This window comes from Semicossyphus pulcher, unplaced genomic scaffold, assembly GCF_022749685.1.
Source record: "Semicossyphus pulcher isolate SPU_LCO1_2020_fin unplaced genomic scaffold, fSemPul1.0.p SCAF_14, whole genome shotgun sequence".
In the NCBI taxonomy this organism is placed as follows: domain Eukaryota; kingdom Metazoa; phylum Chordata; class Actinopteri; order Labriformes; family Labridae; genus Semicossyphus; species Semicossyphus pulcher.
The window spans coordinates 8,190,209-8,216,007 of NW_027211648.1; the positions used below are offsets into that span (position 1 = coordinate 8,190,209).

At 44.0% G+C, this 25,799-nt stretch overlaps 1 protein-coding gene across 1 annotated transcript in view; it reads right to left on the minus strand.

The window, feature by feature from the left end:
* The window catches only part of slc25a21 (solute carrier family 25 member 21), a 110,485-nt gene that overhangs the window by 18,611 nt on the left and 66,075 nt on the right, over window positions 1–25,799 (minus strand). The window contains exons 3-4 of the mRNA XM_069662175.1: window positions 19,225–19,273; window positions 4,263–4,346 (exon numbers count right to left, since the gene is read on the minus strand). Of these exons, the coding sequence (XP_069518276.1) occupies window positions 4,263–4,346; window positions 19,225–19,273 (133 nt within the window). The remainder of the gene's footprint in view (window positions 1–4,262; window positions 4,347–19,224; window positions 19,274–25,799) is intronic.

A 25,799-nucleotide genomic window follows, 5' to 3' on the forward strand; every position in this document is an offset into this window, starting at 1 on the left:
TGCGAACAAAAGCAAATCAACAGTTTACGCCTGGAAAGGATATTTTGTAAAGAGCTTCACTCAGACGGACAGGCGCTCACAAGAATAGTTTGACATTCTGTAAAACATGTTTATTCACTTTGTTGGTGAGAGTTACATGAGCAGACAAACACTCATGTCTGTGCAATAAATATGAAGCTACAGCGAGCAGCTGGTTAGCTTTAGCCAGGGCACCAAGATTGGAAACATCGAGCATGATACAAATGGAGCAGAACCCACTGAAAGTCACTGTTTAACATGTTGCATGTGTTTTAAAATCTGAGGTGAAAAAACAACTTGGTAAATACGGGAACGAGCGCGTTCCTTTGAATCTAAACGTCAGACTGTTCCTTTAAAATGATTGCTGCTTCCTACAGACCATGCCTGATTCACCGCAGTACAACATGTGTAATCTGGTGGACACGCTTATCAGCACTTCCTTGAATGTAGACATTTTTTGCATGGGTGGTCCCAGCTGGATCCCCCTCCCTCCGCCCATCCTCTACTTCCAGGCATCAGTCACCGATCTGCTGTACACAGAGCGACAAGCCCCGCTGTAACGCATGGACCTTTTTAATATCCCTGTGGCCGTGCTTCGGGTCCCGACCCAGCCTGTGGATACCACACGGGTAAAGAATGCTGGAGAATAGAGACTTTTTGTTTCCCTCCAGACGGAAACACTTAACACATGCTCACGCTGCTACACCCACACGCAACAGAAAAAGGAGCCTGTGAGGAAGTAAACCGACCAAGTGTTGGCGAGCAAGATTTCATGCTAAATTTTACAGCTTTAATAATGACCCTAAGATAACTGTTTGGCTGCTTTCCAAAATTAAGCATCTTATAATAGTCATTAAAGAGCTTAAAAGGCATCTAGAGACGGTCTATAGCAATGACTGTATGTATAGATGGACGACTCCATCTGCTCTCATTGTATGAAAGTGAAGCCAAAATAGCCTCCGTGATAGGCGCTGCCATCTTGTGATGGTGACGTCATTTGGAGCCAGAGCTGCACAATAGAGAACGTAGCCACTTCCACAAACCAAAACACACGCTTAAATTACCAGAAAAAAACAGGCAATGATCCAGCACGTCGGCATATATAACAGCAGAACAGCTTCTTGTGTTGGTCTGAGGTTAACGTTCACAGATATGGAAACTTCAATGACTGTGGTGATTGTTTTAGTTACGTCTCCTCTCGTCGTTCCTCCTCTACTCTGCTAATCCGGAAGAGCCGGATTGGTCAACAGAGCTGTCAATCATCCTTTTTACATCATCAAATAACTAATTAGAACTAAACTTGTCAGAAAAATGAACACTTGGACATAAATCAGCATGATAAGAACTAAATATAATGACAGAAACCATGTTTAAGAACAACGTGTATTCAGATTTTACAGTTTGACTCATGTCCCATCTGTTAACATGGAGGAGGCGGGCTTTATGACCTATACTGCAGCCAGTCAGCAGGGGGCGCTCGACATGTTTTGGCTTCACTTTTAGGGAGCTGTCATGTCGTCCATCTTTTTATACAGTCTGTGGTCTCGCCTCAGGTTGAGAGTTGAGACCAAAATTTGGAAAATTTTCAACCACTCCAATCGCTTATTTAACAAAAATGGTGCAGTTTGGACCTGAGATTGAACAAAACATCACAGTGTGTCAAAATCACAAAACACAACAGTTTAATAGTCGAGCAAAATGACCAGCAGGTTGCAGAGCGAGGAAAATATTCCCTCTACAATTTATTCAATTAGCCGCCTTATTTCAACACAAATAAACTAAAAAAGTGAAACATAAACTGTCGGGCTCATCAAGTTTCAAGAATGTAAATGTAGCTGGGATTAGCCAATCAGTGGATACATGGAGTGTGAATAAACTACAGTACTACTGCATGCACGTCATAGGAAACCCATGTCCTTCAAAATAAAAGCACAGCATAGACTTTTTTTCAAGCACACATCTGCGACCCACTGAAAACAGCTCAGCGACCCACTTTTGGGTCCCGAACCCATCAGTTGAGAACCAGGGGTCTGTAGGGATAGTAAAAGCTTCAGACGGCCTTAAAGACGTCTGCACATTTCCGTGTCTTTCTTCAGTTTAATCACCGAGCTCGGGTTTCCTCCCTCGTCACCTCAGAGAGAGTGAGGCCCGGCGTTAGCTCGGCTCTGCCATCAGCTGACGGGAGATGTTTATTTTTTATAATAATTCTACAACACTGCGGCCTAACACTATTTGTACAAGTTATAACTAAGTGGTTTGGCCTGGAGGTAATCTGCAACGTGCTTCTGGGGAATAATTACAGCCTCAGCAAAAATATACTGTTAAATATAATTGTTGGAGAAGAAAGTGGATCCTCTTTGTGCGGAGACAATCCGACACCTACTACGGCTTTATTCCAGGAGCCTTCTTTTAAATAGCTTTCATAACTGATGGTGTAAATGCTGTGTAATTTGGCAACCATTTTATTGTGTCAGAGACTTCTGTGGAATTACACGCAGACCTACTCCCTAAGGACACACCCAAAATGCATGCAGGCACAAAGGTATTAAGTTTCACACAGTCAGTGTGTGTGTGTGTGTGTGTGTGGGTGTGTGTGGGGTGAAGAGGGCACAGCTACTGTAGCAGGATAGCTGCGTCTGCTGAGCTACCGCCTGCGTACAAGTTCCAACCGTGACTAGCAGGCCTCTCGACATGCGCTCGCTCACACCTCGCAGCAGATCAACTTTATATCCGCTGTAAAGCTGTCGACTCGCCGTAAACAGAGCGAGTGGCAACCACTTTCTCCAGCACCTGCACTGTCTCACAGTCCTGTCACCGGCAGGCAGAGGAGGAGGGAGCGAGGCAGGGAGACTGTCTGTAGTTAGGAGAGAAAGTGTTGCATTCATGCCAAAAAGAGATGTACTCTTATCCAATGTGAGGTACGGTGAGTGATGAGGGACATTAAATGGCTCGCTGCAGGACTTTTATGTAGGCTGTTGACAAACATCAGCTGTTTGAAACCATTTTAAGCTGAAACACATTCCAGCCGCTAGACCGCCATGCCACCAATCCCATTCATGGCTTTTCAATGAAGAAGCATGATTATTAATATTTTTGTCTGCATGTTTTCCTTCCTAAATCTTTTCCTTTCCTTATTATTTGATAAAACACAGATGCTTAATAAACCTTTACTTCTACATTTGGACACAACGTACCTCTGCTGTGTTAACAACATGTTTCTATCTATATGGGGCAGTTGTTTTTAGATTTGTGTTTGCAAATGCTCTTGTCATAAATTGGCACCTTGGAAGATAAATAAATATTTTTTTTTTATTATTAAAAAATATTTTCTTTAAACCATTTTTCCTTTATTAGACAGGACAGCTGAAGAGAGACAGGATATATTAGGAGAGGAGAGCGGGGGACCTGTAGCAAAGAGCCGAGGGTGGTAGTCGAGCTGTATCCTCTGTATATGGGGCGCCTGCTGTACCCACTGAGCTAAACCAGCGGCCCAATAAATTTAAATTGAATTTAAAGATGTAATCTCGAAGATTTCAGTTTCGTTCTCTTTGGCGCCTCTAATGGCAATAAACGGTAATTGCGGGTGTACACTTCCCAATTTAACCATACGTCCACGGTTGGCTCCAGTTGTAACTCTTGATTTTCCTGGCTGACGGTCTCTTTCCTTTTCAGACTGTTTGCCTTCATCTGAGCGTCGAATTTGTTTCTTGTTCTTTGGATTTTCACTTATTTTTGAAGTTGTATCTGTAGTCATCGATCTTTTCTTTGTTTGTTCAGCCATAGTAGATTACTGTTTACTCGCAACACTTGCAGAGACCAGAAAAGCAGCCGCTAAGCTCCGCCTACCCTCTCTGGCAGACCAACCACTGCTGGCTGATGGAAAACGTGTCACTAACTGGGCGCTGCTTGTGATCTTTTTTACCACCCAGTCCATGATAAAAATATATACTGCAAATGCAAAGGCTTTCATCAGTGGGCCATAGGCTCAATCACCATGGTGTTACCTCATTCTGCGATAGATAGTGACTTAACTGACTCTCGGAGATGGTACCTTTAATCTTTACATACATTTAATGCCACCTTGCCAAGACCTTGCCGACACTTAGACATCTGAAGCAGAAATTGCTCCCTCCTTGCAGACAGAAAACAAGAAGACTGACATCACTGGCTCTCTGAAGAAACCATAAGCCCAATTCATTATTTTTTTGTCCTGTAGTTGCTAATAACTGTTGTGGAAAACCTACCCTTCATTGCGGAAGATGGTCCGGAAGCAATCACCCAGGCTCTTATAGCTGTTGGGGTCACTGGTTCCCCTTTGGATCTGGAACCTGCAAAGACAAAGTTCTCATTAAAGCATGTAGAACTGTAAATATAACACACAATAAGGACATTTATTGTAAGTTTAACATTGTGACTTTTTTGTTTTTTTATTGTCGTGCCTGTGTGCGTGCGTTACACTGTGACACCTGTGTGTAAAATACACTTAGAACAAATTTGATCTCATCATAAATGAGCTCATTTCCCTCCTTATTTTCCTCGCCGCTCCCTTTCATCCCCCGTTTTTTCCTCCTCCGCTAAGATGAGAGGCTCCCACCACCAGGTCCCCCCAGCGCAGGGGAGAACTCAAACATTTATTTAACCCAACCGATCCAATTAGCCACCCAACTCCCCGGGACAAGGCCTTTTGCAGCAAGCGTTTAGACTACTAACATGCTAGTAAGCCAATTGTAACAGCTCTTAAGTTACGTGTAAATTTTTAATATGATGGAGCCAGTCGAAGGACTTTTTGTTGTATAGCAAACACGCTGGTACCTCCCTAATAAAGGCTGGGGAGCGTGTGTAAATCTTTTACATGAGAGGGGTTGAAAGAAAGAATATAAACGGTGCCTGTTAGGGAGATAGAGTTTCAGGTTTAGAGAAGATAAGAGGAGATCATATTATGAACTGACAAATGGCCCAGACACAGATCGCATGTTAAGCCATATAGATTAATGAGATTGATTATAGGTTGGATAATTTAAGCAACTATTCGAAAAACACAATAATATAACGCATGGTTCAAATGTGATGGAAAATAAATTTCATCATTTTCCAGAGAATACTGGAAACAGAGGCTGAAGTGTGGAGCGTAAAAAGCAACGGGACAAGAGAAAGATTCCCTCCTCATATGGCTTCAACTGCCAGGTCACAAGGTCAGCAGTAAGTCGTCCATGCGGGTGCCTGATGGGGCCATAAAGGGCCCCCGGGTTCCAGTGGAGGGGGGGTTTAGTGAGGTGAGCGGCCTTTCATATCGCTAACAGATTAACATCTTAGAGGGGTGTCCCTCAAATCCTATTTGGTGGATTCCCAAATAGCTTGTAACCCGTTCCTGAAAACCAGTTAAACCAGCGTAATAAATAGATGTCTGACACCATATTAAAGAGAAGAAGAAAAAGAAGGACTCGAGGCATGAGGGGATGGTGCAATAGGGGGTGTGGAAGGGGGGCAAAGACCCGGAAGATTTAAGACTACTGGGGCTTGTAAACATATTCAAATCTGGCTTAATTAAAGGCATATGACGCTGAGGTCAAGGATGGAAGGGACCCTGTCCCCAGTCTCCCCCTGTCTCCTTTGCACAGCCGGCCTCAACGCGAACCGGCCCTGAGAGAGTGGGGTTGGCAGGGCCATGGTCCGGTTCCAGCCCCCTGACTCCACTCGTGACCCTGGGGTCACCTCATTTCCTCATGGCCCTCTGCTACCCTGCCATAAAAGCCAGGGACCAAACAGCAAGGCCCAGGGAGTGGGAGATAATAGGGAGGACCAGAAGAACTTGTGGCAGCAGGGGAACCGTCAGGCCCCTGGCTAGGAAGCTGCTAATGTTGCTTTTCACAGCGACCAACAGTGGAAAATAAGGCTCAAAGCTGTAGTCAGTCCAGGTTTAATGTCCTTTTTTAGAGTGTGTGCAAAGACGGAGCTGTAGTTTTTGCTAATCAGGCCTCAGTGACGATAAACTCGTTGAATGAGGAAGAGCACAAGATAGCCTGCATGGCTTTGGCAGACTCACTTGGCCTTGGAAATCAGCCATGTGGATCGTAAACTCTGCAGACAGAAGAGCCAAGGAAAACCCCTGGGCTTCTTTAAAACACACTGCTCGGAGCATCTCCTTCAATCATCAGCAAAAGCAAGTGGAGATAGAGTATACTGTGAGGTGATGAGATCTGTGAGTTCATCAAGAGTACCCCCTCCTTTCTGTTCCCACTCTCTCTGCGTTTGTGCTTTACAGGCCCAGAGCCGCCCAGGTGAGGGTGAAGGCGAGGGCAGGTTGGTGCTTCTGCGAACGAGGCAAGCACTCTGGGGTAAATAATTCTGAAGTCCACCTGACCTCCAGGGCCAATAAAAAGTGCAAATCCTAGGCGTCCACAAAGAAGTCAAAAAGGTAAATGAGGGCGGGTTGGCAGGCAAGAGCCCCATTCTTTGTATTTTTATAGACAGGAGCACGGTGTTTGAGGGCCTTACGAGACCGCTCCCAGACCCCGGTGGTAATGGGCTCGAACCGCGAACCAACAAGACGAGCTGTCACCTCGTAGAAGACGTGATGTTAAGGTGAGGCTCATAATGATGGCGTTCAAAAAAAAAAAAAAACTTTTGGAAGGCGGTAAGGGGGGCTTATTCGGTTGATCAAAAGGCTGAGGCTTGATGGGCCTTCTTTTAAAAGAGGCAGGCCATGCTTTTTAGGAGATCTCTTAAAAATACGCCCTATTAAATGACGAGTATTCCCTCAGTAGCACTTAGACCAATTTTGAAGACTTGCTCACTTTAAGATTTAGGATCTAATAATGCTGAGGAGAAATCATATTTATAGCTATTCAGACAGATTGACGTATTATTTAACACCAAATATAGAGAAGTAATGACCTAATCTACGACAGGTAGTTATCTTGTGTGATCTATTATAACGCAATATTTCAAAAAGGGCAAGTTTCTCCAAGTAAGAACGTTATGATTTATGTGTGTTGCTGTGTTTTCGGATGGGTTGCTAGAGCGAGAGCCTTGATCTTCTCATGCCTTCCCTCTTGGAATGCTTTGACAAAAAAAAAAAAGCAGAGACAAAATATATGATGGAAGAAAAAGAAGAACTGAATCACAGAGGGGGGGGACAAGGGATGAAAGTGCCGCAATTTTTCATGTTAGATCTGAAGTGCATAAGACAATCCAGAAGGAAACATAAAGGCGAAATCTTTCTTTTACTGCCAGACAATTAATTTTAATGAGCGGGATCATAAAGATGGTAGAAGGCCATTGCATTGGTACATGAGGTTAAGTGCACTTTTCCGACCTAAATAGTCCAACATGGCAAATGCAACCAATCGTGACTTCAGCCGTTCGATCGTTCTTTGGGCTAAAAGAGTCTCGACCAAAAATTAATGGGTCTCCAATGGCTTCTTGTTTTGACATCTGATTTGGCAACTGACAACAGAGCTTATTACTCAGTACTTTCAATGAGTAATAAGTGTGTTTGAGCACTGAAAAGTGTATCAAAAAAGGAGGATGGCACTTGATGTCTGAGCATTTTACTGTAGCCCTCAACTTGCTTTTGGTTATTTGTTTAAAAGCGACACATTTCCAATTTTCTGATGGTACCCTACTTGATTCGCTCTTACTGTAAGTCGCTTGCAGACTTCAAGTAATGTAATACTGGATTTCAAGTGACCTTTATCCTACACGAAAACATGCAAAACGCTAGCAAGGAACAAAAAGTATTGATAGACTGAGTCAACAAAAAAATTTTAAAGGATAAAGTGTTATAGGCATCCTCCTGCCATGCTCAAAGACAGACCTTTGGAGAGAGGAATAGGAAAATAAAGTCAAGGGAAAGAGATGCAAGATGGGAGCAAAGGGGAAGTGATAAACCTTTGGCGCTTGTGACACCGCAGGCTGCCAGAGTTTGATCTGGGCCAGGCCAGGTTGAGTTTCACCAGCATCACATACTTACTGGTCGTAGGACAGTCGGGTTATGGAGCAAGCTTTGGAGCGGATAAGGGAGAAAAAAGTTACTCTGGCTGTTAAAATGGCTATGTTATTCCTCTGAGGCCGTGGATTCTTTCTCACTCCGATAAAAATTACTCCTCCAATTCCCCATGGTGATCTTGGGCCGTGTTTGCAGGTCCAGATGTCTGCTCATATACTGTGACCTCTGTGACCCGGGATCAGGCTGTGTTACCGTGGAAGAGCAGGAAAAAGAGCTGCATAAAACAGCACGAGGACGGGCCGAGACTGAGACTCAGATGTTTGGAGGATTACAGACTTCTGGTTGACTGACAGATCACTCTATTTTGTTAGGGTGGACTGTTGCAAATTTAGAAAGCCACTAACGCTGAAGCAGAGCAGATAGGTGGAAAAAATGAGAGGTCTTGCTGAAATTTCCAGTAAGTGGTTGCATAACCAAAAGGATTTCTTGGGTGTTTAAACTGGGGTCTCTTAACCTTTGCCAAATGCTGTTAAATGAAATTATGGGGCTAATGTTTGAGCATTAATTTTAATTATAGCGTGCATATAACACTGCATTACGGATATAAAGTAACATAAAAACTTACAGACCTGCAAGTACTTCATATAGAACTGTTCTTTAACTGGAACGGACGAGATTGATTCATAATTTTAATGTAGAAGACGGTCGCAAATCCACTGCTGGAAAGAAGCCATGACAAGATGATGGCAGGCCGGACAAGCTCGGTCAGGACTTCCCGGTGATAGACTCGTCCAGGGCCAAGACAGTTATAGCTACTTTGATGTGAGGAGATGCTGCAAGATTCTGGAGACTCCCCTGACAGCAGGAAACCCATATAACACAGTGCGCTCCAGACTGAAGACAACTGCTAGAGAGAAACCCGAGAGTCAGTATTACTACAACGTACCATCATGTCTTTGCCCTGCTTTGAGAGGCCAAGACTTACAACTCCACACCCACGGACGCTGAAAACAAATTCGATTTTAAAGGAATCTTATGTTATTAGTATTCATAATTCTGTATAAACATTGGCAACTTCAGGCATTATGTGTTTGGTTTGTTACACCAGAAACATATGATGTCTTTTAAAGGAAGATTGATTAGAAGAAACCACCGCCCAACAATTCATTGTTTAAGAGGGATCCAAGTCGAAGCCTACCATTACCGTTATCTGTTATCTTTCTCAGTCTTCCCTCTCCATTTAGTCGTCCTTTCATCATTTATCTGACTTTAACATCTTTCTTAAACAAATTCTACTCCCTTTTCCTAAACTGGTGTAACCGAGTAAGAGCCAGGAATGACACCGCAAAGCCAGTTCAAACTATCCACTTGAATAAGGACGCATACCAGATCATGTACCTTAGTTCCAGTCATTCTAAGTGCAGCATAAGTGACGTAGCATTATGGATCCAGTCAGTGTTGCAGACAACTGAAATTGCAGGCCATTAAGAAGTTCATAAACAAGCTTGAAATCCAAGCAGTTGACCAAGGACTTTGATGCAAAGATCGAAGAAGGGTGGAAGAAGCGTCCGGCCAGTTGCTGGGTTTTGGCACTGGTATTTGCAATTACACACGTGGTTGAAGATGGCCTACAATCTCAAGATATGAAAGGTCCTGAGCAGTTCCCCCATATGAACTCCGGGCAATGTTTCCTTTCAAACTTGGGGGAAGGTTGGCTGTATCAGATGTGTTTCCAACTACAGGATTTGGCTAGGGGTGGCCCTGGGGAAGGGCGTTCAACACAAGGAGTAGGACTTGTCTGCATTATTATCAAACCTATATTTGGACCTATCTGCTAAGTCAGTGAAAGAATCAAAAGCAATATACCGGCAAGCAGAAAGAGTTCAAAGCAGTGTCGAGGTCATCAACACGCCCGCTCACTTGCTGTGAATGCTCTTGACAATTACCTGCTCTGTTCATACATTGGAAACTTTGTACTAAGAGGGTGACAGGGTATAATCATTTTAATGTCAAGTTCAAATGATTCAGTTCCATTAGGTAATGTCCAGACCAGGAGTGTGGTGCATGTATGAAAGAGGTTATAGTCAGCATCTGCAAAAACTGTGTGCTTGGACTTATCGATGACTGGTAAGGTGGCCTGTCGTACCTTGGAGCCAATCAAGATCTCTTCAGCAGAGGTATACTTTCTAAATCCCCCGAGGGGAAATTCACTGTACACACTAAGGCCTGAAAAACAGACATTACAAACAGGATCTTATGGACATGCACCTACGGAGAGATGTCAGAGTGAGGGGGCTGCAGTGGGGGATTTGGTGCTTTGCTCAAGGACACCTCGACGGAGCCCAGGAAAAGAACTGGCACCTCTCCAGCTACTAGGCCCAATTCCATGCTTGGACCGTACCGGGACTTGAACCGGCCACCCTCTAGTCCCTACAGATTGAACTACCGTCTACCACAAAGACAAAAAGAATCAAGTAGTAGCCAGAAGGAAACAATGTTTTAACCCATTTAACACAGCGCATTTGGCAAGCAATGGCCATAGCAACTCCTAAATGGATGGGAGTGCGACCTCTGCAAGTATACATTTATTCCTTTGTGGAGGGTGAACTAAAGAGCACACAGATTGGCAAAGGAATCAAGCTGAGACCTTCAGTGTCTTTTCAACACTTAAAGTACGGATCACACCCGCATTACTAAAGGGGAAGACAATTGTGGAAAAAGTTGTGGTTTGAAATTGGCAAGGAACTGCGATATCTGCGCCCACTTCAACTCAGACATCTAACCAATTTCTCTTAGTTTGAAAGTGCTTTTACGAGTGACTCAAAAGTGCCAAAACTTGTTTGCAAGACGTTGGAAAATGGGTGATGGAGGCGGGATAAAGGATGTAGACACATGCATGTGTGTGATTTGAAAGTCAAAAAAAAAAGGAGAGAGATTGGGCAGCAGGGGGGCGGCACTGTGGTTGCAGCACAGTCAGGGTCTAGTGAAATCAAAGCACACAATGCCTCCACTCTGTAATTAGTGTACTGGAATGTGAACCCCTTCACTGATAATGATTACAGGTGCTCCAGTGCAACACACACACACACACTGACATACACATCTGCGCTTTATGTGTACCTCTATCTATAGGTGCAATCTTTAATTTAGTTATCCATTGATGACTGCGCCTCTCACATCTGTGAGTAACTACAGCAACATCTGTCACAACATTAAAAGTAATGAGTTATGGTTTTCAGAGCTGATTTTCATGGTATTTTGCATTTATTAAAAGTGAGGGCTGAAATAATTAATGCGGAAGTTATGCATCATATACTGCTGGGACCACCAGGGTGCCTAAAATTATTAGGATGGATATTTTTGTAGAACTTCTTCCTTTTCAAAACAAATGATGCTTTAGGTCTGGCTTAGACAACTAAAACATGTGGATACAGTTAAGAAAATGTAGGCGTTAATTGCAAGTCTGTGATGGGAGGTGAACCGTCTCCAGCATGAATGTTGGACAGGCAACAGGATCGTCCACCAATCCAACCGCTACACCCTTACTGCATGTCTTTTAACACCAGGGATGCACACGTCTCAGATATCTGTCAGTCGAATCAGCTTTATTGTAGCGGTTTCTTTTTCCCCACTTTGGTACCACACCAAACACTATTATTAGTCCTCATGGGTCTTAAACAGATTGTTCAAGAACACTTGCTGTCAGCTGGACTCTAAAACTCCAGCTGACTACTTTCTTATTGCTTCAAGTCGCATCTCTGTTAATCGTTAACTCGATGAAGATTTTAGTCAGCTAATTGGCTAATGTTAGCGGTATCTTGGCTCACAGCTCTAAGAGCGTCATTCTAATTCTAATTGTGACAGCATAGGTTTTATTATCAGATACCTCTATTTGAAGAGGACATATGTCTGAGGGTAATTGTGTTCCCTGTAAAAATCCTGAGAACAATGAACAAAAAATAAATAAATAATCGTAACCTTATAAAATCTGAGAACCTAGAAACACCTGTGTGAGCTGAAGAGCTTCAGAAAAACAGACTTTACTATGAAAGTGTTCTCCTCATGATTTTTAATGCTTTTAACCACTGGGATCAATTCTTTAGGAGAGGAGGAGACCTCTAGTGATAGTTTGATAGAATGGTGAACAATTAAGGGTCAGTTTGGAAAGTTTACAGCCTGTGATGGTTTCGCTCTGTGGAAAATGACGTAGCCAAAAATAGAAACTAAGGTTCAGTGAATTGACTCACTAGCCGCTTTCCCACCGGTGAAAAAAAACGGCTAACACCCGGCTTTTATGCTTAATGGGAAAGGCTACAATCGGCATTCAAACCCGGGTCAAATGACTCAGCAGTAGACCCGGGTAATTATTGCCTCGGCTTCGTGATGGGAACACAAAACTCGTGTCGACACGCTAATCTCCGCCCCCTTTCCGGCGCGATGCTATGCTCAGTCGATAACTTCTGCGACTCGTTGTCATCTCAGCTACAAATTCAGCCCGTCTCCGTCCGAGCAGCGCTCGAACATCGCTCCAAATTTGTCAGACTGAATGAATGATAGATACAATAAGGACCTAACCACCGTAACACCTTCACTGTTTACTAACCGTGTTTCGGGTGCGTTTGTGACGTCAGACGGTGGCGCAGCAGAGAAGAGACCGACAGGAGTATACTTCACTGGCAATGGGAACAGAGAGAATTGGCATCTATAAGTAGGTCTTCCCGGGTCTAAAAAACCTGCGCCAACACACTAAATTTAGATGGGACAGGGGAAGTAAAATGCAATTGATCTTGGGTCTATGTAACACAAAGGACATTCCTGCATTAACACTTGTCATGAGGTACAGACACATTCCGTATACTGGGCTGCAGGTTGGTTTATTTATCATCTGTCCATCCTGTACATGGACAAAATATCAAATATTTGAGCTACATTTTTTCATGCATGAGGCATCATCCAGGTGAGTATGTGTGGAATTCGAACATTGATTAATCCTGTCCAAAATGCTGCTCTCTACCTTTTGCACTGAACTCAGTTTTGCTCACGCTCGTGCACAGAGTCGATGCACAGAGCGAGATGGTTCATCCCGTATGCATGCGGCATGTGTTTGACTTTACACTGTGAGTAAAGTCCTGCCCTGCAGTCTCACAGCGCCGGGGGGATTAGGAGCCGGCTTGACGACCGCTGACCTGCCTGCTCCTTTACAAGCAAAGATCAGCTATCAGGCTGCTGCTGCTTTGTGCCCTGCTGTTTGAGGGTTGTGTCAGGGATTCCTCCATGAGTGCACCGGGGTTCACCGAGCAGTTGGGGGCAAACGGAGGTGGAGGTGGGAGGGGAGGGGGTGAAGCCTTTGGGCCATCCTCGGCGCGGTCACGCGTTCCCCAAACAGACTGGACGTCATCTGTCAAAGCCCTCATCAAAGATCACTTTCAAGCCCCTCCGAGTGGGGCACACTTTCATGCGTGCTGTGACCAAATGGAGGTAGCGTTGCCATGGATGCTGCCGCGAGCAAGGGCCAGCACCAGGTTTTTCTAATCAGGCTGTAAACTGGCAGGCTTAGTGGTTTGCAACGACTCTGACAGCCATGTCATACAATCGATTTAGGGAATTGCATAATTCAATACAAAACTTCTAAACCACACATACAGCAGGGGGTTTAAAGGAAAACATGACATCGCTCAACAAGCTACAAATTCAGCAGGAATGATCAGAGATTAAACAACATGATGCTCTCAATGCTGTTATATATAATAGTTTGTTTTAACTAAAGTGGAGGCTGATTCAACAACAGGCTAACTGAGTTTGCTGAAAAGATTACAGTACAGATGAGATGAAGAAAAAACAAGCAATTAATGTTCAGTGAATGGCTGAGAGAAGAGTGCTTATCTGTTGTGGAGCCTGTTGAAGTTGATGTATGCTGAGAGGAAGGTGCACATTCCTCTCACTCTAATCAACATATAAAATGTGGTCATTTTGAGAAATGTTCTCTTTTAATTGGTTGTTAATATCTTTTATTTATCTTAGTGGTTATGTTGGTGCCATAAAAAGGGAATGTCATCCAGGTCACGGTTATTCGAAGCTAAATCAAAAAGGGCAACTGGACCCGGTTGAAGTTCTTGAAGATGTTTTACCTCTCATTCAAAAGGCTTCTTCAGTTCTAAACTGACTGGTGGACGGAGCTAGAAATATAAGTGTCTGTGGGTCATTATCATCATTAGGTCATTTAATGTCTTCAAGAACCAAGTCCGGCTGCCCTTTTGGATTTAGCTTCGAGAGGGTTTCCAAATACTCCAGGATCGATTCCACTTGGGTCAAGGTGACCCTAATCTCTATTTACAGATTCTACATAGCAGAATAGTCTACATAGTAGAATCAGGGACGTGTTCTGTTTTCCGTTTGAAGTACGCTCTTTGTCTGAGTAATACTGACCAAACGCAGTATAAGCAGGCTGCGGCGTATGCAGGAAAAACAGTCCGTGAGGAGAGCAAAAGCAGGCGGAACGTAATGCATCATAATGACATCCCGGCTTCCATCAGCGTGATCTGCTGACAATTTAGCTTCTTATTAATCTCTATAAACAGACATCTGCATGCTAACAGCTAACAATCCGTTCTAGATCTAAAATTTAACTTGAGATGAATTCCCTTGCCGCTGTGTCACGAAAGCCTACAGCGTTCAGATTTCCCGACTTCCTCGAATGCATCAGATCGATCCGAACTCCATTCATCAAACGAGCATTTTTCTTCTCCTCTATAGGACAGACCTGGTAAAGCTTGAATTTTTACTTCTTACAAATCTGCATCATGATGTTGAAATTTCGGCAAAGGTCAGACCCGTTAATAACAAGTAAATCTTTTCTCTTTCTGTAACAATGCAGCACGCGGAAAAGGAAGTCTTGACGGGAAGTCGTTTGACACAATGTGAGGAGAGTTTTATTTGATTTTCTGTGCTGTGATCATTTTTCCCAGTTGCTTTCAAAAGACGTCCTGAATTTTTCGGGGGGGGTTTTATGGTGGGCCTGAATAAATTCTTTCCACCTGAATCTAAATCCTTACATTATCTGAGAGAAACACTGAGCAAGGTAAAGAGGAGTGTGAAAGGCAAAGCATGACAGACAGGAACAGGGAAGTATGAGTGCAAAGAGGAGAAGAGTCAGAGGAGTTATTGCACCAAAAACACAGGAGATCAGATGTCTCTCATAGTGTGTACATATTAGTTTAACATCTGATGTCTAAGGTAGGCTTGTACTTGTATTTAATGTTTAATGCTTGTACATAGAGAGCAAAGCTAAACCGGAGTCAAATTCCTTGTATGTGTACATACCTGGCCACTAAAGCAGATTCGGATTCTGATCATGTGCATGCTGTGGAAAACGCAGGAAGTCCACAATGACAGGAGACACAAACACGAGGAAGGCGTAGCTTAACTCTCTAGGCGGAAGTGAAGGGGGTGATGCGGAGCTGCCTTCAGATGAGCGTGCATGTGCACGAGGGTGGAGCTCCGTGTAACAGGATCCCGACATGAAGGGAAACGCAGGCTCAGTGCGACTCTCTAATGAGGGGGAGAACCTGATCAGAGTCAGATGGGGTGCCCCGAGCGCACAGCCCCCTGCGGAAAGTGCCGCCCGACACCCTTTGTTACCTCCAAGTGAGCTGAGACCAGCCCATGAACCATGTAACTAGGTGGTTTCCAGGTTAATGAAAAGCTGTAACTCCGGTCCCACTGTCTCTCTCTGCTAAACTGACGACTGCCCTCCCTCCCCACGCCGCGTCGCACCCTCCGTCTTCGCCCCCACATTCCTGCCCCTACCCACGGAAGGGGTCAGGGTTAGGGGCTATTAAGGGTTTACTTTGTGTGAAGTATGCTACATTTAGATTATAGGCTGAGGATTATCACTGGATGGGAATGATGTCTCAATTTTTGGATGCACTATAATTTTTGGATTTAATGCATTAAAGGCGACAAAGAGCGAGAAAAAGAGCGGTCACAGTCGCACACGTGATGTTGCATGTACAACAAATAGTTATTCTACATTTAAATACTTAATAACAACTTGTCATAGTGCACAACTTTCCTTCCTATGCTTTAATCCCACAACTATTCCAGCTATTTTGCCTCAATTCAACCCGATCTGCCTATAATGACACACTTATTTTAGGCAAAACAAGCACTTAAGGAAGTATTCACTTACTTCCTGAGGCTGATTTACACCACAATTGATGCTATTAATAAAAGGGCTGTAATCTGTTGATTATTGTCTCTATTGTTAAATAAATTGTCAACCGGGTTTAAAACGGTTGATTATTGTTTCCAACAACTCAAGCTGGAGTCCCCCTCTCTTTTTTTGTTTCAAAACCCAAAAATAGTTAACAGAGATTCTTGAGAAGCTGGAATCAGAGAAGTTCTGCCAAAAATATTATAAAAATATTATGAAAATAGTTTGGGATTTATAGTTTAGATTTATAGTTTACAACTATTCAATAAATTAATTAAAGGAGCAGTTCGGCCCTGGAAAAAGCCGCTGTCAGTCAAAGCTGGTGTTCTCTGTAATCGATAGAAGCAATAATATTTGAAATTGGCGCCATAGCTGTGGTGAAAGTTGTACAAACAGCTCGTGGTTTTGCCCATTCTACATTCCTACAACACCCAGCGTGCATTGCGCCCCTCCCTCTGAAAGGAACGGCCCAGCGAGAGACGCTGGAGTGAAAGACTACCGTTTTCCAGGTAAGGACATTGATCGCTGTGGGCAATGGCTCATCTGAAATACGACGACAACATACCGGTGGATCGTCTAAAAAATCTTCAGGTCTGCAGTCTACATTTCAAACTGGACGATTTTGAACGAGACATGACATCGGAGGCGGGCGTCCTAGACTGAGGAAGTGTAGCTTACGTTTTACGTAGTCTGGCGGAGGTTTTCCAGGGCCCATTGGAGAAGTGGTTAACGTCCTCTAAAGGCACAGAGCTGCATTTTTTTCTACCATAATGGCATTAGCTCCTTATAATAGCTTAATAGGACTGAGGTTGATAATCAGCGAACTGGCCCTTTAAGCTCTAATCAACGGCCGTTTTCCAGTAAAATAAGTGTTATGAAAGACATTGAACCTCTATGCTGCCAACCGGTGTGTATGCGTATGTGCTTATTTCAAACTAGCTAATATAAACGACACACGTTCACCTCTTTCACAGCCATGAAAGCGGCTGTAAGTCACTCGGAGTGAAGGTGTGCTCTGCAGGAGTCCCTCAGATGTAAGATAGATGTACTTGTTAGCAAAGGTGAGTAACAGGGGTCACGGCTCGAATGGTCAGTGAGCAGCGCAACGGGGAGTGAAAGTGCAACAACAAAGGGAGAAAAGACGGGCGGTGAATCATCTGAAAGGACTCTCACTTTCACGTCTCATATCTAAAGGAATGTCCAGTGTGGTCGTGTTAAATAATTGCCTTCATTACCCGAAAGAGTTTTTCTTTCAGTTGACTGATATTCTGGCCTAATAATCTTGTGATAATAGACGGGCTCTCCTACTCTGCTTCTCATAAGCAGTGCAGATTTTGAGCCATCAATCACGTTGGAAGTCACATGTCACCTTTTTTCAATCCTCTGGAACGCAGTTATTCATTTATCTGCCAAAGCAGTCAACGTGAAGGATGAATCAGTATTTGTTTAAAGGAAAAAGCTGCCAAACATGCAGAACGTGGCTACTGGTGGAGAGTTCCTCCACCAACTGCTGCACCTCCAACCCCCACCTGAGCAAGAGGGGAACGACAAACCCTCATTTGGAGAGTGGGTAAACACCAGCTCCCTGGCAGGTACGCATTTAGTCAAATTTACCTTGTGAGGAGGAAAAAAAAAAAAAAGGGAGAAAGAAAGAGGGGAAAAAAATCCCTTTGATTTTGAGTTGGTGGAAAAAAGTAAATTTACTCCAGTTGCTGTTCAATTTGGACCGGTGGACATTAAAGCAGGAGCCGGTGCCTAATAAGAGCCATGCCTGAGCGAGAGAGAGAGAGAGAGAGCCAGTGGAGGTGTGTCTGTGTCTGACTCTCGGCTCCAAGGTTCCTGCTAATAGATTTCAGCTCCCTCAGTGTCCCAATTAGCTGGTATGTATGCTCGCTTTATGAATTCATGCGTGGATGTGAAGTGTGAGAACATGCATCAACGGTATCCCTGCCTGTTTATATGTGTACGCGATGTTTTCTGTGTACGCCCGTCCCTTCTTTTTCTCGCGTTTGCCCCGAGTGAAGACTAAATTTACATGGTCTATTCCGAGCAACAGAACACCTATGAACATAAACACATGGCGACACAAACAGAGAAAACAAACAGATAAAGCTGTCCACTTTTAGAGCTGCTTTTACCGCTTTTTAAGGAAGCGCATTACAAAGAAAACAGTGGGTGCACTTTTAACCCTGACCCCGTGTGAGGACGGACAGGCAGAGCTCAAGACTTACCTGTAATAAACCCTGTTAGCTTCTACACGTGAGCATAAATCACACTGTGTGCCTTCAAAGTATCGAATATCGACTAATACAGCGCCGCTCACTCCCCGGGCTTTTATCCCCTGCGTTTCCCTCCCCTGTGTTCTCGTGGTGGCACTGCCTTCAAAGTGCAACCATCTCGTTTTTTTTAAAAGGCACGCCAAGCAATTTATTTACCAAGAAACTGCTGCCGTAAATGACAGAAAAGGCAGCACGATTTACTGACAAGTAAGGGGCAAGGGGGGTGAGGAACGAAGCCAGAGGTCTTGGCTGGGCCTGTGAAAGACTATAAAGCTTTAGTAGTAGCCCACGACCTGTTTATGGCTGGCTGGGACACTGCGGCGTTAGGCTCCTGATCACTCTGCAGCTCCAGGCTGCCGCTCTTGCATAACACGCGATCAGGAGATGGTAACAGAAAACAAGCCATAAAAAAAATCTAACATTTAGCAGCATTTGATTTATCTTGAAAGCCCTGGAACCACAGGCCACACCCCAAACTAAAAAAAGTCTTTCTCAGATTGAGTAATACAGTTAAAGATTGAGTGATTTGCAAACATGTGGGGAGTAAATGGGTAAATTAGGCATTTTATTTTCCACAAAATGTCCAAGGCTCTTGGCGTTGGTGTTTGTGTGGAGAATAAATGCAGAGCTGGTCTGCTCAGAACTTCACTACAGAGACACAAACAGCCACCAGGACGATTCAAGGCAGATGTGGACTCAGAAAGACTTCTGTATGAGTGGTTAAAATAAAACATGAGTTAGTGCGAGAGCTTGAACGGGTGGTTTACCTTGTCTTCACCACATCGAGGGGATGCATCAAGCAGATCTCCACCAGACCTGAAAAGAAGAAACAGTCAGGATAAGTCACTTCGGTAACCATGGATATTTAGGTGGATTCTGCTTGTTATGTTCTCTATTAGCAGGACAATAAAGTTCTGCAGAGATGACAGACTTTTAAGGCCAACCAGGAGGTTAAATACATTAAATACTTCCTTGTAGGGACTCCACAACATTATGAGGACGCTCTGAGGGTTAGCACGACTACGGCCTTCTCTCAAAAACAGTCAGGAATGGGGGGAGCGGGAATCACAGGCTAACTCACGATACGATACAAACCCGACCCTCGATAATATCACGATACAGCGATTCTGCGATAATTGATATATTGCAAGACAATCATAAAATGACACATCACCATATCTGATTAACTTCTTGTGAATTAAAATATCAATGATAACTGATAACTGTATTGCACGAGTCAGGACGACTATATATTGCCGTACCGCTTTTTTGTTGACAGACTCTGCTGTAACTCCAGTGAGCGCCGCAATCTTGCTTCCGTGCGTCAACATTTCTGTGACTTGTCTGCAGCGTTAATGCAGGGAGCCCATTGGCTAACTACAGGTCTCAGGGGCGTGGACTAAATAAACGTTAAGTGAACATTATTTTAAACAATTTTCAGGGACGGGCATTCAAATGAGCCAAGGCTATAAATACTGTAGTGTGTAGCATTGGTTTACTTGCTTCATACTGTGCAAATAAATCTATGGTGGATCGCCACAACATAAATAAACACACAGCCTACCGTTGCTTTTTATCACAGGAAAATAACGCTACACAGTTGGTATCTTTGGCGGGACTTCCATTAACCTTGTGCTCCAATCAGGACGCACGCTTTAGGTGCTTTTCTACAAAAATGGAAACAGGGTCATTTCAGTAAGTTAGTTCAACATAAATGCTAAGTAGTAGCTACTATAAGCATCTTCAATGAGCCCTTGTGCTGCCTTCATCTGGCTGATGACACTTTAAAATGAATATTTTCAGATTTGGACGTTTTTCAGGACTATGAAGATATTTTTTATTTGACAGTAAACATTTAAACATTGGTACAAACTATGAGTCAATCATTGCCAGGTCAATTGAGCCCTCGTTGGTTCGTCCTGAACTGCCCTGCCCAGTGTGTGTCACATGATTTGTGTCTTCCTGCTTCTTACTGTCCCTGTACACCAGTCAGATATTGACCCAGTGTGAACTTGTTCCTATCTGGATGATCAGATAGGAACACAAATCTGACATCTCATGTCAAGTGTGACAGCTCACCTTTAAATAATCTGAGAAGAAGGTTGCATGACTGCAAAGCAGGACAAAAGGCAGTGAAAGTTTGTTTTTCAAATTAGAAGTGTTGAACCACTGAGCTCCTGTTGCCACCAAATAATTGTACTTACAAGATCCTTATCAACACTTGTGGCTGCCGAATTTATACACCACCTCAAAAATTCTTGGTGTTTTGAGCCCTTTTGTAAGAACACGATCTGACCGAGTGATCCAATGAGATTTATCTCCATAATTCCTGTGACTGACTCTAATTCTCGTTACTTTGAAGGGCCGAAGCCACCGACCATACCACGCATGCAAACCCAGTGCTCTCGCCAGCAGCTGGAGAATCAATGCAGCCGGATGATCAGTGAGGGACTCTGAGGTTTCACACACACGCTAACTATGTGCATCTGTGTTTAAAAAGCCACTGCTTTGGCACGGGAGGCCTTCTGACTCAATCAGGTCTTTTTTTAACTCGCGATTCTCACTGCGTCCCTTTACTGCTGCTCCGAGGGCTTCCCCTGCAGATTCCACTGTGTGTGTACACAGCTGCTGCGCAATATGGACTCTTTCTAATGTGCTCAATTAAACATATTGTCTTTAAAAGAATGTGTCTTCTGGGGTTTTTCCAGGGAAGTAATTATCAAGTGAAATACCACAGAAAAATTACTTTGTCTACAGTTGCATCCGAACGTACGAACGGGGGGAATAAGAACTACTGAACCGAGCTACCGGCGGGCAAGAGTCAAACAAAACTCCATTCCATCAGTGGACCTGACTGTGGCTGTTAATGAATCTGCACTGGAAAGGTAAATACAGGAATGCTGTGGACGCTTCGTTTTCTGGCTTTCCAATAATACGGCCAGCAGTGAGGATAAGGAGCACCAGATCTTTCAGCAGGTAATCAGATTACACGATGAAACCAAACCTGCCTGATCAGCCTGTGCAAACACAAAGATGCTGGGAAGACAGCGAACATGCTTCAACAGGTGATGTAGAGGTGGGACGGCAAAGGCTGGGAAAAAACGAGAACTCGTCCAAACAGTACAAGTGGACAGAAACAAAGAGACAAAACACATAAAATTCTGCATAAACACTGACACACCTTAAAATAAGCTGTGTTCAGTTTTTAGCGGGAAGCTGTGTTCTTACGCTGCAGCTCCGAACAGACTTCTTAAAGAGAGTGGTGGAAGTTGTATAATTATTTTATGGGCTTCAATTTTTTATCATAGATGCAGACTCAAACTGTGTTTTTATAATGGGTTTGAAAGGCTGAAAAACTTTTACAGGTTGGTCTGAAAAAGATCATAATTCCTTGTATGGTTAAGAAACAAAAAACATTGTTTTTGTCCTCCATCTTTTTTTTTTTTTTAAGATGATTTTTTTGGCTTTTTGCTTTGATTGGATAGGACAGATGGAGAGAAGATGATGCCTGCGATCAGCGCGTCGAGGACTGAAGCCTCTGTACATGGGGCGCCTGCTCTACTAACCGAGCTAAACCAGCGCCCAGTTTACCATCCACCCGGTGGTGCAGGACCGTCGCAACAACAGCATACAAAATAAAGGACGGTGCACAGGAATAGCCAGATCCCCATGGGACACCAAGCCTTGAATTTTGGTGTCCCCAATGTAAACCAATGTTAAAACAAAAGGCAATAAACACAACGTAACAAAGCCTTCTTGAGTCGTCTTTAACTTAAGTTCTTCGTAAGCAAGTGCATTAACTCTCACCCAATCGTCTGTCTCGTACCGAGGATAATCAGACACACTAACTTTACATGTAAGGTAAAATTTAAGCTAACAATTGCGACCTGAAAAAGGCATTTTAACGGGTAGAGTTTGGAAAATAATACAGAAAATAATATTGATAATAATTAAAGAAACAGCAGCAGTAGTCATCCGTAATTAAACTGGTGGAAGTCTTGTATTTATATGCATTGAAAACCAAAGGAAAGAAGCACACTCCTACTGGTTACCTGTACCTGCAAGTGACCAGAGCAGCTGTGCACATCTGGATACTTCACTTAAAATGATTCACACTAGATTTTGGGCCTCATCGTAAACCTCAGATTACAGGAACTCTAAAGGATACAGGTTACCAAATGCTTCATTAACTTAGAGAGCTAACAGTAGTTAACACTCTTTACTAATAAACAGGCCCTGCCGCCCTGTGCAAAGCAGATACAGTGATTAGTTCAGCGTGTCCACTTCTCAGGCTGTCAGCATGTGAGTGCACTAGTGTCTCTGGATGCGAGGCTAACGTCAGTTAGCTGTGCCTGTAGAGACGGCAGTTGCAAAGGGATCAGGTGATGACAAGCGTGCATGCAAAACTAGGTTGTGTTTATTTGAGAATCTGTCTAACGCCCTCGCAGACGCCTCGATAACTGCTGATGGCAGATGGGACGACAGGCCGTAGGCGTTTCGAAGAGGAGAAAGTGTGCGACTATAATGATACACTGACCACTGTTTGACACTTTAAACCCTATTTGAATATTCTCTCTATGAGGCGAGAAGGCGGTTTGCAATCCAGGACTAAATCTAAATTGTATGATTTAGTATGTTTCTTATGAACATGACGTGTAACTGGCTATAACTTGGGGAATTTATTATGCATGTAAGAAATAACTCTATATTAGAATTTATTTTATTTGATAGGGACGAAGCAATTAAACGTCAATTTAAAATAAAGGTTGGATACTTTACTTGGATACTAGACACAATGGTCCTCTGTGCTTTATATGTTAAAATGTAGATGGTAAACGTGCTGCTCTTATATAGTGCTTTTCTAGTCTTCTGACCACTCAAAGCACTTTTACACTACATGTCACATTCACCCTTTCACACACACAGATGGCAAAGGCTAATATGCAAATCTCCAATCAGGAACTAACTACATTCACACATACATGCAATAAAATGTGGGCAATTTGGGGTCTAAATGTCTTGCCCAAGGACACTTGGACAGACTGCAGCAGTCAGGGATCGAACCGTCAACCCTCTGATTGGCAGACGACCGACTACCGCTGAGTCACAACCGCCCCGAGGTGAAAAGAGCAACAGTGTGTAAGTTTTTCCAGTCGATAGAGAACAAATGTTGATGTGTGCCTTGTCAATCAAACGACTAAAACAGCAGCAGAAAAAGGGCGTTGTGCTCATGAATCCGATGACAGATCCGAGATCCAACCTGTCGCTCTGACACATCTGATCTACTCTATTTATAGTGGAGCGAGTACTCGCTGATAATTCAGGGAGCTGATTTGTTCTGCAGGAAAAGTTTGACATCATACTAATTAAGCTTTTTGTAACCCGATCCATCATTAAATTTTGTCGCTGACACGTCATGGAAACGTCTCAGAATCAAATGCCTTAAGACATCACGTAGGTAATTTCCCTGACAGCACTGAGAGGCGGCGTCTCGCTCCGCTGCACCTCAGTGCATCACGGTCTTGTCCTTTAGCTGTCAGCACGTCCTACTGCTAAATCATACACCGACACACTCTGGGGGGCACTTCACACCCCGCGACAGCCTGTGATGCACATGTCACTCAGGGGCAAAGCAAGGAGGTGATACTGTGTGCACTGGCTGCTTCTCTGGCTCCTCCTGCAGGCACCCACCTCCTCCAGCTGCAAGGAGGAGGTGGATGACGGGGTTAATATTACAGTGACCTGCCGTCTGGTTGACGTTTACGGCTTTGCTACGCATCGCTTGGTGACATATTGGGAGATTCCAATATTTGAAAGTTCTTTTGTTTCAGGACCACAATGGTAGTGACAGGGCTCGTCATCCAGCACCTTGCAGACAAACACACACACACACACACACACTTTCGCTAGGCACAAGTGCTAATGTCAAAGGAGTGTCTGGAGCACAGCCATTAGTACACGCTCAGATATTTGCTACAAGAGTGCTGGATTCTGCGCCAAGATGTAGTAAGGGCTAATTGCACAGTGGAAACAAAGGAGCTACAAGGATATGTGGGATATTACACTGATTTTACACGTATATTTTTCAGTCAACGCCTGCTTTTCTTATTGCACAGAGCTGACGTCATAAGCAGCTTTAACAGCCGTGGAATTTGGCTTTTGTTTCATAAGGCAGAAACAATGAGGCATAGGTGTTAAAAGGCGCTGCATCATCCCGTCTTCAGATGAGGTGATTTTGTAGACCCAACAAGCAGCGTCACTGGTAGCCCTGGTTACTGCCACCGCCGGACGGGCAGGACAAATTCCAGGTCATCCGATGACTTGTCCTCCAGCGAGGGATGATCATACATCACGCACACGAGATGATTATCTGAGTTGGTTTTGGCTCGGGAATGCACACAGTTTTGCTCCCACGCAAAAAAGTGAGAAAGAAAAACAATGGTGCGCCAGGGAGCGATTGCTCAACGGGTGCAGGTGTCATCCATCATGCCGAGACACTCAGTGAATGACTGTAATTCCCAGCAACCACAGGGAGAAGGTCACTGCCACAGGAAGCACAGCTCGCACGGTTAAATGGGCTAATACATGAGAGACGTACGGGACGCTGATTTCACACGCTTACTTGACCCGATGAATGCTTCAGTCCCTCATGATAGCTCACACGCTACCTTCTTAAATATGCTAATAATAACTTCTTAATTACTTTTAGAAAAAAAATGAAGACCTTTAAAACAAGATATTTCCTGGTTGAAAGAGGGGACATTAGCCTGCCTTTGGCCTGTATGTGATGGGGGAATGAGGGTGGACAGGGAACGTAGGGAGGAGAGAGTGGGGTCGGACAAATGCAAAGGGCCAGGAGTCGGAGTCGGACCTGCAGCTGATTCGTCAAGGACTTTGCCTCTGTACATTGGGCACCTGCTCTACCAACTCAGCAAAACATGCGCTCCAGTAATATATATCTATTATCATGGTTAACAAAACTGAACAAGCTTAAAAATAAAGATTAGATCATTGGAAAAGTTGCGTTTCCACTGCAGGAACCTTTCTTATACCCCTTTCCCACCGAAATTAGCGCGTTGACGCATGTTTTTCAGAACCAGGAAGACCATTTGGAACGATGTTCAAGCGCTGCTCGGACAGAGACGGGCGGAATTTGTAGCTGAGATGACAAGGAGTCGCAGGAGTTACCAACGGAGCATAGCATCGCGCCGGAAAGAGGGCGGAGATTAGCGTGCCAACGGGTTTTGTGTTCCCATCAATGCCGATTGGAGCTGAGACGATAATTACCCGGGTCTACTGCAGAGTCATTTGACCCGGGTCTGAATGCCGAATGTAACCTTTC